The sequence below is a fragment of the Cyprinodon tularosa genome, unplaced genomic scaffold, assembly GCF_016077235.1.
Source record: "Cyprinodon tularosa strain WSP-4 unplaced genomic scaffold, ASM1607723v1 ctg64, whole genome shotgun sequence".
NCBI lineage: Eukaryota > Metazoa > Chordata > Actinopteri > Cyprinodontiformes > Cyprinodontidae > Cyprinodon > Cyprinodon tularosa.
Genome location: NW_024039385.1, coordinates 517,429 through 535,538, shown reverse-complemented (window position 1 = coordinate 535,538; position 18,110 = coordinate 517,429). Strand labels below are relative to the sequence as shown.

General features: G+C 39.9%; 1 protein-coding gene across 1 annotated transcript in view; it reads right to left on the bottom strand.

The window, feature by feature from the left end:
- Nucleotides 1-13,936, bottom strand: part of emilin1a (elastin microfibril interfacer 1a) — a 46,468-nt gene extending 32,532 nt beyond the window's left edge. Inside the window, exon 1 of the mRNA XM_038308553.1 lies at nt 13,585-13,936. Within this exon, the coding sequence (XP_038164481.1) occupies nt 13,585-13,697 (113 nt within the window). The 5' untranslated portion in view covers nt 13,698-13,936. The remainder of the gene's footprint in view (nt 1-13,584) is intronic.
- Between the last annotated feature and the right edge of the window lie 4,174 nt (nt 13,937-18,110).

The following is an 18,110-nucleotide window of genomic DNA, read 5'->3' as shown; positions in this document are numbered from 1 at the left end:
GTGAAGATACACAAAGAAATCTATTGGTGACCTAAATCAAAAAATTCTTCGCTCAGCTAAGACTAACTAGCTAAATGTGAGCAATTTTGTCAAAAATCAAATCATGATTTTTTTTTTTTATCCAAAATTGCAATTAGATTATATTTTACTAAGACAGATTTATTCAACATTATGATGTAAACATACATTTAAAGCTACAGTGTGTAACTTTTAGCGACATCTAGCGGTTAGACTGCAGCAACATGCACACCCCCCCAACAGTACGGCGAGCGTTACGGGACAAAATGTCTTCCACGACGTCCGCATCACCTACCTTCTCAAGTGATGAGGTTTGTTTACATAGATAATTTTACAGATAGTATTTCATTAGTCTGTGTAGGGTATAGATTTCATGTAGACTTAAGATAATAAATATACCCATTATTTTTTCTACATCGTTGTGACGTTTTGGCGATCTCGCAATCGCTAGTTTGTTGCCTCTGCGCTTGCCGTAGCGCAAAGATGTCTGCCTCCATGGCTGCGAGACCCGCTCCTATGTAATTATAAATAACGAATTCTAAGGCAACGCAAATATTATGGTTAAGAGGCTGAGCTCGTAGATGATGATAAATAACATAGTTATGTATAATATATTACATTTCTGACTGTATATCTCTGTAATTATTACACACTGTAGCTTTAATTTTCAATTAATAGTTTATTAGATTATAATTTGCTCTATCAGATTTTATAAATTACTCTGAAAATACCTTTTTTGTGGTGTAATATTTTCTCCTTCCACAGTATCTCTGCTTGAGCTACAGGGCTCTTAAGCTGAGCCTCCATGGTATTTGCAAGAGAAATATTTCCAGAGAGGAGGCAGGCATGCAGTCTGGGATTAATTAGTTTAGTGATGACAAGGATGCAGAAAAAACTTAATGTGGTTCATTTTGTAAATATAACCACTTGATTCACTCTTTAAGTTATCACCTTAATAGTGCTGATTTTGCATTACTGCATGGTGGAGCACCATCATTTCTCTGCTCGGCTTGGAAGGTGAGGATGTGATGACAGAAATTTGGAGGGCGTAACAAACAATATTTTTAACAGGATAGAAAAATGCTAACGATGCTAACAATAATCTTGGTAAACAGGGTAGGCCTTTTGTGAATTATTGCACTTTAAGAGAGAAGTTTTAACATTACTCTTATAGCAATCACTTGTTTAAAAACACTGCTAACAGCACAAAATCACTCCCAGCACTGAACGCTGGATTACACTAAAAACAGAGTGTGCTGCATATCACAGTTAGTGTCCCTGTGATTGAGACAAAGTGGCTAACAGTCTGAAAATATGTCAGAGTGATACACTATTAATAATGGTTTTATATCATTGTACATACTGTGTTTCACATACTTTTTTATCCAGTGGCCTCATAGTTTCCTGTTTTTTTTTTTTAAACAGCTCCAGTTAAATAATGTGTTAAAAAATGTTTTTGTTTATTCAGTCAGCATTTGATATAGCTTGGACAATTAATTGTTAAACTGTAATAATATACTTTTTTTCTATTCAGCATATTGTTAAAATAATTGTTCTTCACGTAATGCAATGATCCTCTGGATACAAGAGAAAAATCAGGCTTTCAGGAAAATGCCCTCTTATAAATGAATCATTAGTCAATCGATGAGATCAATCAAATGTAGATTAATCCACTGATCGATAATTTGCATACTTTTGATATACAAGAGAATAGCTTAAAACCCTTAACACACTGAACATGATTTTCTGCATGGGGGTTTGCAAACCTCTGACTGAATAGACCAGAGGTCTATTTCAATTGGACTATGCAGCAATTTTGCAGCAATTTCATGGGCCTGACAGGAAGAGTTTTAAAGTAAATCACAAAATAAAATCCCTCAATCAAAAAAGAAAGCAGCCAGGTTTGCCCCATTTGAAACCAGCCACAGTGCAGGTGCAATAGACTCAACATAAACAATCGATAAACACTTCATTAAACACAATACCTTACCCATAATAGGAGTTTAGAAGGACAGAAAAGGGATTAAGCAGAATAGTGATCCTGTTTGAGCCTCAAAAGACAAAACAATGAGGGACAGTACATGGAAGTGCAGCTTCTTACAAACTTCCCACATCGCTATCTGAGAAACACCTTTTGCTGCCACACCACTTCCTATATAAACCATTCCACATCAATTATTGCTACTTTTTCCTTTTGTGTAAACATAGCTCCAATTGCAGTTCTACTATATCAAAATCCTCTGTCTGTTCTGATTTAAGAGCAAGCTGGACAGGCTGGTTATGAAGTGAGGCTTTGCTTTATGGCCGCATTTGCTGTTTTTTATTTGCTTTTATATTACCGGTACTTTTTATGATAATCTAATGTGGGACAGTGTTTCAATTTGTTGGACGCAAAGATAGAAGTGATAAAATCTGCACAATCTACTCACCCTGAATAGTTGAAGCTTCTTTATATCCTGCAATCAGTGTAACATGAAAAAAACATCAGCTTGGAGATTAAAAAGTTGGATGCAACCAGTCTGACCCAGGCTTCATTTTCTTCCCTTCTGTGTGTTGGCAAAACAACATTAAATATATCACTGCCACCTAAAGGGCTACAGTGAGAAATAGTGTCTTACTATCAGTGAATGTGACAAAAAAATAATAGTGTTAAAAATGTAGATTTTTAAAAATGCAGATATCTATCCAGCCCCACTAGGAGGTAATTTCCCTAATAATGGATAAAAATATATTTTTAATGAGCTCCATAATTTACTGTCTCAGCTGATTAGATGTTTGTTTTACAACACAACTATTATACCGTAAATAAAATATAAACCATGACAAGTAGGTAACAGGCACAAAACAGAAATTAAGTGCGGAACAAACATCCATGGTAACTGGAGCATGTTGGTCTTCTATACATCAAGTCCAAACGCCTGGCAGGGTTTTATTTTATTTACATGGCCATAACTCAGCATGAGTGGAAACGCTGCACCTGTCCGGGCAATGCTTTATTTTCCAATAAATTTCACTTCCAATTAAAAACCAGACGCTTCAGAGGCAAGCAGGAAGTTAGTCTGACATCGCAACCCACTTGTGCTGCGTTCATTTCACTTAACAACAGCCTACACTGAAGAACTGTGTGTAATATTCACTATTCAGAAGCAAAAGTGTGTAGGAGGAAGAGGGAATTAGGGAAAGAAAAAAAGAGTGCTGGGGTTCAGTGCTTTAAAAAAATCACTTGGCACTGCCTATTGTGGAGAGAACTTTTATTTTGCTATAAAGGAAAACCCCAGACTGAGACCTGAAAGAGTGTCTGGGGAGGGATGTGACTCATCGTTTGAACTGTGACCTCCTCAGGTCAAGCCCCGTTACAAAGCTTCCATAAAGCCATACCCCTGCGTGCAACAAAACCAAAGGTAAGCATATTGTCAGAGATGACAACGGACACACTTGAGCAAACTCTTGCCTGAGTGATCACACTCTTCGAGACAAACACCCAGAGAGACGAGCACTCACTCCTGTCTTTGGAGCTGCTCCAAAATCAAGGGACAGCAGGTCTATGTAAACCTCTCGCTGACTGTTTAGCCTGACGGTCAAGAAGATATACACAGAAGGTCTCAGATACAGCTGTTTGGTTCAGAACCACTGCTCAGATATGAAGTGTTGACATCTCAAGGCCTTTTTTTGGTGCTTCACATTTAGCCATTTATGGAGGAATTTGTTTGAGTCAGGACAAAGCCTTAAAATAACAGCTGCCCTAAAAAGACACTCAGCTCGCTAAAACTTTACTATCCTCTCTGAAGGCTGTCTCCCATGCTGTTCCATTTAGGCTTTAAGAGGAGGTTTATAGTTTCAATTGTTCTGTTACGGGGTGGGATTTGATAACTGTTGGGAGGCAATCCAAGCCTCTTCAGTGCGGCCAATATTTATTTAAACATAATAAAGCTTTTGAATGCCATGAATGCTGGACGATATGCTAATTATGTGACAATGGTGTAATTTGGAACATGGTCCCTTTCCCACAGTATTACCATAGGCAAGGATTTTCTTCACTAAACAAATTAACAGTGTGCTAAAATCACCCTCAGATTGTAAATGCAGAAGAAGAGGAAAATCCTGTTATGCTATTATTTCCTGATTACTTGTGGCATCTTTTGATGAAGTGTAACTGCGTGACAATACTCACTGAATTGCAGGAAATAAATAGCAAGACAATGCATTATTTATGCTTCTTCAAAATAAAAGCCCTCAGTTTATATGCTTAGAGAAAGGGGTGATGGACCAGAAAGGCTACAGCTAAACGAGTATGTATTGGAGCTTTTACTGTACACCAGAGCTGTTTGGTGAGTTTTAAAGAACTCACCCTAGTCTTCCTAAAACCATGTGTGCTGGATCAATTGCAATTGAAACTTGAATTAGCTTTCTATGGTGACCTACGCTGATTCCAAAAAGTTAAAAAACAAACCCCTGGAAGTTTTAAGACATTTCACTTCTCATCCAGAAAGATTTCTCAATTCAAAATGCCTGCGGAAGCATTAAGCTCCAGGCTTTTATTGGAGCAGCCCAATAAAATTCAATTCAGTTTATTTATATAGCAAGAATTCACAACACATGTCATCTCAAGGCACTTTACAGTTCAACCAGATCATACAGTCAAACTGATTTAAAGTTTTTTGTCTAAGGAAAACCAGTTGATTGCATCGACTCATTGAATGACTCATTGAAAGTTGGTCATCTGCCGAGGCCAACTTGGGTTCAAAGAGACAGAAGCAGACATACAGAAAGAAGCAGAGATACAAAGGCAACTGTAAAGCAGCACCAAAGGCAGCCCCGTCCAGGAAACACACAGCCAGGCAGATGAGCTCCAAGCCAGCTCCCATGCCAGAGGATGAAGAGAGCACATCCAGCCAATCACAGTCAGGTAAACAGGACTACACTGAAAAACAAAAGCCTTGTTATGGCTTAGAAAACATGCAAATTGAACCGAAAACAGGTCTACCTCTTTGTAATAGGGAGTCATTAAGGTCGCCGTTGGCCTGCAAATTAACCAGAAACTGGCCCATGCCTCTGTAATGGGGAGTCGTTAGGGTTTTCATTGGACTGGCTTAACAGGCGCAATGTTTTCCCCACCTGCATGGTGATGAGGGTTTGAGGTGATAGAGGGTAGGAATAAATTCTAACGCTGCGTTATAGGTATTTGAGAGCTAAAAGCTGAGTCCTCCCCCTCTGTTTAAGGTTGTTTTATCTCTCTTAACATAAATGGCTTTCTTAACACCCCTTTCAAACCACCTGTCTTCTTTGTCCAAAATGTGGACATTCTGGTCCTCAAAGAGTGGACCGCATTTGTCCAATCTATACCATGAACCGCGATGAACAGTTCCCTGCCTCACCCACTGCTCCTATCAGCCAGATATTTATGGTTGCACCACCAAAAGACCATCTGCTGTAACTGCTGTCCAGGTAGTTGGCCCATAATACGGGAAAAACTCCAAGCTTTGTGCCCTTCCGGTCCTGCTGGCTCTGGCTGGGTGCAGAATCTAGGCCTTATGGATCATCCATCCAGAAGAATAAGGTCCTAGATGTAAGTTACATCCATCCCAGGGTAGCTGGGCTTAGCCTTAGTGATAATAAGAACAATTCCATTACCCAAAGGAAGCATAACGCTGCTTCTCCCACAATTTGGAGGGAGTCAGATGAGATGGTCAGGAATTTGATCAGGATACCCCAAGAGCACCATTTTTTTAGATGTTCTGTGCAAAGCATAATGGTGGGGACACCATGAGGCAGGTATAGAACATGCTGAAGGGACTATAATTCCCTTGTGGACTGGAAAAGCCTTGAAAGGCCCTTTCCCCCCATGGAAAAGGAGATCCAGGATTACCTTATGGGACTAATACGCTGCAGCCTGATAAAAAATAAAATGGATGGATGGATGGATGGATGGATGGATGGATGGATGGATGGATGGATGGATGGATGGATGGATGGATGGATGGATGGATGGATGGATGGATGGATGGATGGATGGATGGATGGATGGATGGAAACCTCAACAATGTACATAGAGCAGCCCATTGACTGATACGTCCAACAGAGCCTTGTTTTAAATCACCCCCAAAAACATTGAATCTACTGTAAATAAAACCACTAAGAGTGCCCCACACAAAACTCCCACGCTAAATCCACATTTGCCCTGCTTGTTATTGTTTAAGGGGTCAAGATTTAACTATAGTTATTTTCCTTCATTTGGATCCACTCTGCTTTGCCTTTAATCCAGTTCTAAACCGTTCCCAGCTAAAGCTATGTGAAGGACTTCTGTTCACATGGGAATGCCAAAGGCTTAAAATTGAGGCAATGAAAGGCAATGTTGACTTTCTATTAAAAGTGCAAGACATTAAATTTATTAAGGGAAAATCAGACCAAAAGTAGTGTTCAAATATATCAGCAATGATATTTATAAAACACTGAAAATACGAAGTAGAACCTATTTATTATACAGCTGCTTATAAAAGTTTCCACATCTGTAGCTGAGGTCAGTACAGGTTTTGTATCTGTATAAGTAAAACATCTGCAATCTTTACCTCCACATGTCTTACAGAATGTATACTCCGATTTATAAATGACTCTTGGAGAGTAGGATGGAGAATTGTAGTATTGAAAAAGTAAGAAGGAAGAAAATATGGCAAACCATTACTATATTTCACTGTTCATCAAGCTAATCGGTTAAGCATTCTTGACTATATTTAAAAAAAAATTTATTCAACAAATAAGTTTTTATATTTTTTACAATAATACTGTAGATATTAACAGTTTATGGTTTATTGATATATTATTTAAAATCTCTTTGCAATCTCTTTATACCATTCTCAATAATAAGTAGAAAAATCTTCATTGGTCTACCAGCAATTAAATTATCTGAATTCCTGAACAATATTTTTCATACTTGCACTTATTATTTTGACAACTTGTGTTAAGGTTAGAAGGCCTCCTTACAATCACCCTAATCTATAGCTCCTTCTACACATTGTCTCTCAGGTGCAAGTCAGGACTATGGCTGGGTCACTTCAAAATGTTTATATATCATGTTAGTATAATATAACCTCAATAGGACAGATGGTAAAATTGAAAGATTAGTTCAATCCTCTGGGTAACTGGAAGTAAGTTTAATATCTCTAATTTGAAAACATCAAAGCTTTTACTAATACTTGAAGGGGTCCCCCTATTTGCAGCACTAAAATCATACATTATGAACAAGGGAAAGTTGGGGGCTAACGAATGCCAGAGCCACCAACCAAGATGAAACAACACAATCTGTGAGTACATCAGGAGCATTGACCTCTGTGGTCATTGTATACTGGCTCAGGTTTGAAGAGATTGGTCTGATTAGCTGTAGGCCTATGTTTATAGACACAGTGGTTACTTACAACACAATAGTTCAAGCTGGCTAAATTCTACCACAATGTTTGCTCAAACAACATGTAAGCTCAGAATCTCACCATAATTACAGAGCTTGGCAACCCTAATATTTGCAGGTCAACATCTTCCCTTTCGGTTTTTACAAGCCCTTGCATAATGGATATCAAGGCATGTGCTGCACATCTAGAGTCAGGCTTAAAAGCACCTTCTACCAGGGCTTAATGGTGTTATGAGATACAGTACCACCTTCCACACTACAGGTCCATTCTGGCTGGAACTTTTCCAATATTCTACCTAACATTGTCAATCATTTAAGAGATATACCTGGTTTCATATCACTTACACAGATAATGATAGCTGTAGTCTTTACCAACATAATCTCCTCTGTTATTGTTCTACCTATTAAGACATTTTCCTTTAAGCCTCAAAATTCAACTCCATGGTGGTCCTTAATGAAACCCCCTGAGAGATGTTTAAGTCTGGATAAACTGGCTGACATAACCCTCCATGAAGCCAAATACTGGAGCTGTATGCACTCAAAAGCAGACAGAAATCCAGTCAAATTAAAGCCAATTATTCATTATTAAAATGTGTACCTTTACTTTGTCTCAAACCTTTCTAAAAGTTAAATGTTAAACAATCAACGTAAAAGTTTTCGGATCATTTTTTGGATATTGCATTAGGTAGGGTTGCCACCGAAACTAAATTTTTTGTAATTTATTATGCAGTGATATAAAATGAAGGAATCAAAAAAGGGCAAAGAGACTGTAGTTTAACAGTAGAACCAATGGCATTCATTATTTTGCCCTGAGACAAATTTTAATGGAGGCTAAATTACAGACAGCTGTTGGCCTCCCCATGCCCACACTGGCAAACCCTACAGCATTTTCAAGTCTGATTAATGTCTGTAAGTTGTTTTTCCAACTTTTACCACAATTCCTTTTGGCAACATCCTCTTGGTCCCCCTGGTCATTGATGAAAGAAGAAAGGAAAAAATGAAATAGCTGGGTTTCTTGGAGATACTTTACACCCTTAAAACCACTTATCTCTAACCTACTTCCCAATGAGCTAAGTTAGAATCCATTCCCATTATCTCGGTGTTTTCTGAAAGGAGCAATGAGGAAAGGGGGGTTCAAGTTAACCAACCACTTGCCATTGAACGGCAGATTTTTGTAAGGGTGGCTTCCTTGGACCAGCTGATCAGGGACAGAAACACAAAGACCCTTGCAGAGCAGAATGTTACCACTGAGTATAAGTATTTATTGCTTTTATCACCCATATGTTCTTGTGTGCCAAGATAATATAGATAACTGGCCTTGTACTGATGTCCGTTTCCTCTGTAGAAGTACAACAGTGTTAAACACTTTTTCTTTCTGGAACAAGTTGTAGCTACCATTCTGACTTCCCCTCCAGGTTTCCTTTGGTTCCCTTTAATCTAACATGAACAAAAGGCAGGTTAGGGGAGGGACCATCTTTGTGAATTTAAGAAGAAACAGATAAAAACAACTGTTTGGTGTTTCATTTATTCTGGTGGCCTAAAGGATGTTTCTTTGTTATGATCTGATCTTAGTATGGAGTCATGTGGTTCAAAGTATGGCCTAGTTAAATGTATAATATGTTTTATAAGATGATGTTGACATTGTTTTGTCCATGGTGAGAATGTTCTTGGGTTGGTCCTACTAGTAGCAAAGTGAATCTCCAATAACCATCCATCCATCCATCCATCCATCCATCCATCCATCCATCCATCCATCCATCCATCCATCCATTATCTTACATGCTTGTCGCAATTGGGGTCGCGAGGGGTGCTGGTGCTTATCTCCAGCAGTCCAATAACCAAGTTATATAAAACTTTGACACATACTAAAAAGGAGCATGCCCAAGTCATTTGAAAAGCTTGCCACTGAAAATACAAATCCTTGATAAGAGAGAGCCAATCAATAATTTTCTGTCTTCAATTATTGCTGCTATCAAGGGAAAACTGAATATTTATCCATCAAATAAACTAAAACTAATGAGCAGCCTATCCTTAGCTTATCATCTTTGTTTTGTGGACCTTATGGGATAACATGTAGAGATGAAACTTTGGCAGGAGATGTGTCAAACAGCTTTTGGTCCTCCCGATTCCCCTTAAGACCTTGTTTTATAGCCTTTGCCACTTTTGGAATACTCCACACATCTGTCAAAACAGATCAGTTGAGTTCAAGCAGATGTCAGAGGGGCAAACTGAATTGCCACAGGCCAGTGCATTCTTCCCTCTGATGCGTCACTTTGGGTGTGTGTGTGTGTGTGTGTAAGGCACAGGCCAGTCAAGCAGACTCCTTCATAAGGAAAGGATTCAACAACAACCCAAGCCCCCGCTACATCCTATCAGCCTGCCTTTTCTCTCATCATGGTGCTCTCTACCCTTTGTTGCTCCTTCATACCCTCTTGTCACGCCTGCTTGCTTACTTTCACTCAAAACACATTTTCTGAAAAAAATAAAATAAAAAAATAAAAGTTCAGTTGTACCACTCGGCTCGGCTTTTCCAAAAACATTTTGCCTCTGGCTGCCTGCCTCTTTCTCTCATTCGCAGCAATCAAGAGTTTTTGCCTGCACCAACGGAGTGACCAGATCTCATCACTCAGGCAGTCGGTGCAACCGCAGAAGCAGCAGCAGGGGAGAACTGGGCCAAACTGAGCAGGAAAACCTCGTCCAAGCTCTGCTCCAAGAAGTCTGACGTGCATAAAGTGCAAACACATGCAGGCGAACGCCACATGGAGGGAAGATCTGTCATTCATTCACACTAATGTTTTTTGTTGTGACCCCTTTAATACTCACATATGCACACCAGGTCTCCCCTCATCTGGCTTGCCAAAATATGCTTACTTGTTGATTTACAAGCAGACAATCAGCACACACATACATGAACAGAGATTTATGCTCCAAGAGGTGAGGAAGGCAGGCCCCTTCCAACAAGGATTATCAGGTCGAAAACGGTGCACAATGGAAACCTTCATGTCTTGGATGGAAGTTAAAGTTAATCACCGTAATCAGAATAATTTCCTTTGGTCCAAACTCTGCTGGGGGACATTTATAAGCCCACAGAACACAATATAACACGGATTAAAATGTTGAAGTTGGCTGAGCTTGGCCTTTAGGAACTTAAAATGAAAATTTAACACAAAATGTGGAAAATGATCACGTTCTTGATATTTAAAACTAACTATCCTTGCATCGTATAACTCCTCCAACCTCCTTTTGAAATAATCCTCCAGCTCAGTGTGGTGAATTCCTTCTCCCTAAGGCTGACATGGGGGCCTCTGTAGAAATCATAGACCCCTAAAGACTTTGCACTAAGATCTCTGGAACAGTAAATATTTGTAATCCTTAGAAGTCTTGTCTATCTCAGGGCCCCAACAATCTCCTCAACACCACCCACTCATACAGCTCTCTCCTCCAAACACCTACCAGCACATACTAACCAAGTAACAAAGATATGAATGCCAAGTAAATCCAAAGATCCTTTCTCTTCAGAGTATAGACTTTCTATAAAGGTATTGCATGAGATAACTTTACCAAAGTTTTCATTTTTAAAGTTTAAATTTACATCAAAGTAATATCCAGCATATTTAAAGGTTTTTTCACACATTTTTGAACATTCCAACAAAACATGCAGGATTTCAGGAGCCAACTGTCGGTCACCGCTCAGAAAAATCAGAATCTGCAGATTGCCAATCACAACATCAACTTCATAAATTCGTCAATAGTGCTCTCTCCTGCAGAATGATATTGTATTATTACGTATCAAAATTATAAGAGATGAGAAAGTATGAACTGGCCATTGTTTTAATGAAGGAGGCAATGGAGACTAGCTTTCTTTATCAAAATGGAAGAGAGAGAAAATATTGTTGGCAAAGGATGAAGTGAAAATGCTGATAAGAGGTTTGCAGGTGACTTTTTAAAAAGCATTTTAATTCAGCCTTAGAAGGACTGTTTCATCGTTCTACCTCCAGTAGAAAACACGACCGGCAGTTGGCTCCTCTGATCATATATCATGCTTCCACCTCCAGCAGTTAGCCTCTAGAGGCTAGCCTTGGCCAGCTGTTGTCTCTCCATGCTCATTTTCCCTGTGGGCTTTCCAAAGTACTGTTGTCCTACTATCGGGCAGCAGTAGCCTCTCCCCTGCCTTCAGCATGTTTCCCCAGTGGACATATCCAATCTTCAGCCCCTTCAATCCTCCAAAGCCTGGCTAACTAGCCTTGGTCAGCTGTAGCCTCTCCCCACCCTGCCAGGTTTTTTTCCCGTCAGGCTTCTCTGATCTACCACTTTGCTTATTCGCTCTCCTCTCCAGCAGCCTTATCTCCCCGCTCTGGTGCACTGTCCGCTCTGCGGGCTCCTACGATCTACCGCTGTGGTTCGTTAGCTCCACAGGAGGGCACAACTGGCTGCCTCGTCCCAGTTATGGAGCTCTCTCTCTCTGGGTTCTCTCACACTGATTCCCGGTTGCTACTGTCTGAGCTGAGAATACTATCTCCCCTTAGCACTGTTGTCCAGTTGATCCATCCTCCTGTTATGGGCACTCTGACCAAAACAAACATGGACTAAGCAAATGAGAAAGATGCATATTAGCTCTGAGGTAAAACTCATCAGTGCTTCATACTGTATTCATAATGACTGATCATGGCTGATCATGTGAAAACCGGCCAATTACCGAGCACTGCCGACTGATCTAGTCTAATTACAACTAGACATTTTAATGTCTTTTCTGAGGATATGTGAAGCAGAAAGAACAATCAGATGAGCAACAATCATAGCACAGTGGTCAGGGAGACAATTCAAAGCAGTTTTAGGTTTTTAAACAATATCACAATCTTCTAACATCTCACAGAGCTTTTGCATCCATCATCTAAAAAATGGAAAGAGGATGGACAGGACCTACTGAAACATGAAGACATGGCCGTCCACCTAAACTGACAGGCAGGAACAGAGAGCATAGATCAGAGAAGAAGCCAAAAGAAGAGTGACTCAGGAGGAGCTTTAGAAATCTATAACTCAGCTGGGAGTTCACAGGACTACCTCTAAAAATCTGGCTTGGATGGAGAAGTCCAGTTTGTAAATAGTCATAAAGCCATGGAGAGGACATAGACACTGGAAGAAGGTGCTCTGGTCAGAAAAGACAAGAACTGAACTTTCTGTAGGTCAGAAAACTGACTGCACACAACCTTAGACCCCCCCACCAACTACAGACACCCACACACACATGATGATGATGATGATGAAAACACCATGTTTCCTTTTTACTTTTCACCAATGGGAGAGAAGTTGGTCAGAGGTTCTGTTCTACAAAGATCGAAATCTGACTCCATTTTCATTAATTAGATGCATTTCCCCTTCATTTGAGCAAGGGAAAAAAAGAGATTTTACAACTTGAATGAGGTAATTTACATTATTTCAAAATGAGAAAAAAACTCATCTAATTTCAAGTGCATAATATTTAATTGTCCCATTTCAAGGACTAAACTGCTCCATTGGAAAATCATCTTATACCTGCTGAAATTACACTAAATAAAGAAATTTTAAGATATTCTTAAAATTATTTTTTTAAACATTTATGAAGAGAAATAAAGGGAAATCCTTGAGGAAAACTCATTAGACTAAAATAATTGACTCTAAAGCAGAGGTTTATGCTTCAGCAGAACAAAGTGTATTTTACACTAACCTAGTAATAGTTATTACTTAAATCCACAAGAGAGTCTGTAGCAAGACTTTGAAACTGCATGTCAGAGATGCTTTGCATCCAGAATGGCACCATGGTTTGTAATACCTACAAACACCTTAATTTGAGTTTGAAACCTAGAGTGGTTCTAAGAAGTTTTAATTCGCCTCCTGCATGTATATCAGACCTGTCATGTTAGTAAAACCCTTTTTTTAATTTAAATCTCTATGTTGATCTATCATGTAAAAAAAACAAGCAATAAAACAGCTTTAAATATGTATGTCAACGTGAATAACCACCAACAATTGTGAGCGTTGTTGATGCTTTTGCGCCACAGAAAGTAAAACAGTAATATCAAACTAATTACTCTATTATTTACTCTAAAATGACGTCATACGGTGTTGCGGGGTCCAGAGATTATTAAACCTAACTCTGTTTAAATGTGTCCAACAGGTCAGGTCCTTACCTGTGTCTGCTCGCCGCTCTCTGACCTGCATGAACGCTGGACTCGGCCACATATCCAAGACCCGAACAGCCCCGAGTCAACACGAAGGCGAGCAGGTAAAAGAAAGTCTCCATCGTTACTAACTAATCACTGACACGTGAGTCCAAAGCTTGTCCTGATCAGGTTCAGCCTGATGTCCGCGAGCCTCAGTTGCGCGCTGACGCAGCGTGGAGCGGTGGAGCCATGGCTTCAGTCAATGGGTGGAGGAGTCCAGATGGATCAGAGGGTGAAGGACTCCTGCTGCTGCTGCTGCTGCTGCTGAGGAGGAGGTGGAGGAGAGGACTGAGAAAGTTTCCTGTCAGACTTCCAGCAGCTGAATGCCAGCTCAGGCTCCCTCTCTCTGTTCATGTGTCAGAGCTCATACGCCCTCCCTATCCACCCCCCACCCATACACCCACCTACATGTTGTTCCCTTTTCTGTTTCGCTTTTACATTCACCAGAGACCGCATTATTGCCAGTGAAATTATTTCTGATTCTTTCCCAAACGTAATCTTACATCTACTGTAAATAATGCTGCTGAGGAAACCAGACCCCCAGCTATTATGTTCTCTACAACAGGTGGAAGTTGTTACAGCAATGGATATAGAAAGTATTGTCCCTGTGTGTGGAAAACTTCACAATTATATCTGAAATGGATGCTGTTTTATTTTATTGAAAGACTTTCTTTTATAAACAAGTTTAGCAACAGTGAGGGGTGTTTTTTCCATAACTAGAACTATTTCAATCTGAAAACTCACACGGAGAGAAAAGAAATTTATTGATATAATTACTTAGTATTTGGGGCTCAGACCTCGGCAGGAAACGTAGCACTGAATTTTGATAGATATGCATGAACCGGAGCAAAGAATAGGCCTGAAACTGGTGGTGGAGTGGAGATAAATGTAGTTGGTCAGTCTGTAGACGCTGGTTAGAGAGACGGTATGCTGAGTTTTATGGGGAGATCCAGTGGATTATGTGAGCTGCAGATAGGGTGACCAAATTTTGGTTACTGAAAAGGAGGACACAGTCCTCCTTTGGGGGGGACAAGGCAGGTGGGGGGAAACACGGGGACGCAGGTGTCCAGGCTACCGTTACTGGGTCAGGATCGGTCACTCCGTCCTCCGCTGGTTAAATTTTTAATTCATTTCAAATCAGTTTATTTATATATTGCCAATTCACAACACATGTCATCTCAAGGCACTTTGCAGTTCACCAGATCATCCAGTCCAATTCATTCAAAGTTTTCTATCCAAGGAAAATCAGTTGATTGCATCGACTCATTTACTCGAATGCAATCCCTCACACTGAGTATGCTTGTAGCGACAGTGGAGAGGAAAAACTCCATTTTAACAGGAAGAAACCTGCATCAGAACCAGGCTCAGTATGAGCAGCCATCTGCTGAGGCCAACTGAGGTTCAAGGAGACAGAAGCAGACATAGAAAAAGCAGCTGTAAAAGGCGGCCCCATCAAGGACACACACAGCCACACAGATGAACTTGAGCCAACTCCCATGTCAGAGGATGAAGAGAGCACATCCAGCCAGTCACAGTCAGAGAAACAGGACTACACTGAAAAACAGGCCGCTCTCCAACATCTATAAACAAACATGTTAATGGCAGCAGCACAGCTGATATTTCTCTCCAGGTTGGAGTCACAGCCAAAGAGGAACAGACGAGGTGAAGCTACTATGAGAAAAAGCAGAGAGAGCATAATGTTAGAGATGCAACTAACAGATACTGCAGAGTGGGAGAATAGAGATAGAATGAAGCAGAATGATGAAATGGTCTGCCAGGGGACCAACCCCTGAAGCTGACGACTGTGTTCGAGTGCCTGGTGTGTTTCAACTACGTGCTGAACTAGAGATTCACGCAGGCACCTTGAAGATGGAAGTCCAGTGTGGAATGGATAATACAGGTTGGGAGAACCTGTCCATGATGAGCAAGCATGAAGCGACAGTGGAGAGGAAAAACTCCCCGTTGGCATGAAACCTCTGGCAGAACCAGGCTCAACACGGTGGTCTTGGGTCGAACTGGTTGAAATGAGACGCGGAATGCAGTAAGAGACGGGAGGAATGATACTAATGATGAAGTTTTAACTAAGATGGTGGAGGAGGGGCTGGAGGAGGGTTGAAACAGGGTAATCTGAATCAAAGTCACACAGCATTCAATTTTGAATTCAATTTTGAATTTTTTAAGATGGACTTTGGATTCTGATTGGCTTTCATGGAGGTGTGGTTCAAAGCTGATTGGCTGTGTCAAGGCGAGTAATCAGTTTACTCAGCTGAACTTCCGCTAGGCTCCATTTCAAAACTTACTCCTTTTCTTTTACTTGGACACCTCGATTATTCTGGTTAACTATTCAGTAAATAATACTTATAATACGGATCACTTTGTAGAAGTGACAAAGAGGACAAATTAAAATAGTCTTGCATAAACAGAATATTTATAGCAGAGGCTGAAAAAAGCCAGAAAAAGGCCTTTTTGAAGATGAACTTGTTAAAAGTGTTTCTCTTTTTAGGATATAAGCAGAAAATAACTTTGCAGCAATAGATATCTTCAGTTAGAGTTGGCCTGCAAGGTGCCAAATCCAATGCAGACCTCTGTGGTAAATGCTATTTTATGTTCCTGTAACCATCATCATGTTTTCATAAGAGTATTATTTACATTGGAGCTGATTATTATTTATACAGGAAATGGAGACAGGAGATGGTGCACCACCAATTATTTATTTTGTGTAAAGCATGTAGTGAATATGGAAGGTGTTTTCAATCAAAGCAGCTGTCTAATATAAAAGAAAATAGATACCATAGACCAAAATATTCAGGCAGTTTAAGTGAACATAATGTTTATTTTTTCTAATCTAAATGTGTTTCACAAAGCCTGCTAAAATAAAAGTAATGCTTCCACCTTCTGAGTAAAAAATATGGGTTTCCCTGTAAATCTGCAAACATCTTGATGATATAGCAAATTGCTCCACTGGTTTCATCACTACTGCGGGAGTCTGAAATAAAATGTCTCACTCTGCAGGTCTCAGTTGATCCCACTTCTCATTTTTCAGAATACATATTAAGAAAGCACCATACACTGAAAAGCCCTCTAAAGTGATAAACATCTTCTGGTACTAGCAGCTAAACAGGCTGGAAAATAACCACAGGCTTTAAATACAGCTGTGAGTTCAATTAAAATATTGATGTCAGACTATTTAAATCATCAATCTGCTGTGAGACGAAATAATCTAAAGGTAGAATTTCCACCATTTGATTTATTTACATCTAATTTATATTAACAGGTGTTGACTTACATGAATTTTACAGGAAATTGGTATTTTTATGAGACCCATGACTGTGATCTGATTTAGCTTAAATGCTCATACTTCACATACCCCAAGCTTTGTTCCATGTCAGGGGTCTACAGCCTGTGGCTACAGAGCCTAACATTATATAAAAAAGAAACTAATGTAATATAATATAAAATACCTGTCTCAGAAGCTTTTGCAAGTTTATTTATTTATTTTAATATATTTTTAGATCTAGTTCTTTTGTCATTAGTTGGGAAAGTACAGTGGGGCAAAAAAGTATTTAGTCAGCCACCAATAGTGCAAGTTCTCCCACTTAAAAAGATGAAAGAGGCCGATAATTCTCATCATAGATATACCTCAACTATGAGAGACAAAATGAGAAAAAAAATTCCAGAAAATCAAATTGTCTGATTTTTAAAGAATTTATTTGCAAAATATGGTGGAAAATAAGTATTTGGTCAGTTACAAACAAGCAAGATTTCTGGCTCTCACAGACCTGTAACTTCTTCTGTAAGAGGCTCCTCTGTCCTCCACTCGTTACCTTCATTAATGGCACCTGATTAAACCCATTATCAGTATAAAAGACACCTGTCCACAACCTCAAACAGTCACACTCTAAACTCCACCATGTCCAAAACTAGAGAGCTGTCGAAGGACACCAGAAACAAAATTATAGACCTGCACCAGGCTGGGAAGTCTGAATCTGCAATAGGTAAACAGCTTGGTGTGAAGAAATCAACTGTGGGATCAATTATTAGAAAATAGAAAACATACAAGACCACTGATAATCTTCCTCGATCTGGGGCTCCACGCAAGATCTCACCCCGTGGGGTCAAAATGATCACAAGAACGGTGAGTAAAAATCCCAGAACCACACGGGGAGACCTAGTGAATGACCTGCAGAGAGCTGGGACCAAAGTAGCAAAGGCTACCATCAGTAACACACTACGCCGCCAGGGACTCAAATCCTGCAGTGCCAGACGTGTCCCCCTGCTTAAGCCAGTACATGTCAAGGCCCGTCTCAAGTTTGCTAGAGAGCATTTGGATGATCCAGACGATGACTGGGAGAATATGGTCAGATGAAACCAAAATAGAACTTTTTGGTAAAAACTCTGCTCGTCGTGTTTGGAGGAGAGAGAATGCTGAGTTGCATCCAAAGAACACCATACCTACAGTGAAGCATGGGGGTGGAAACATCATGCTTTGGGGC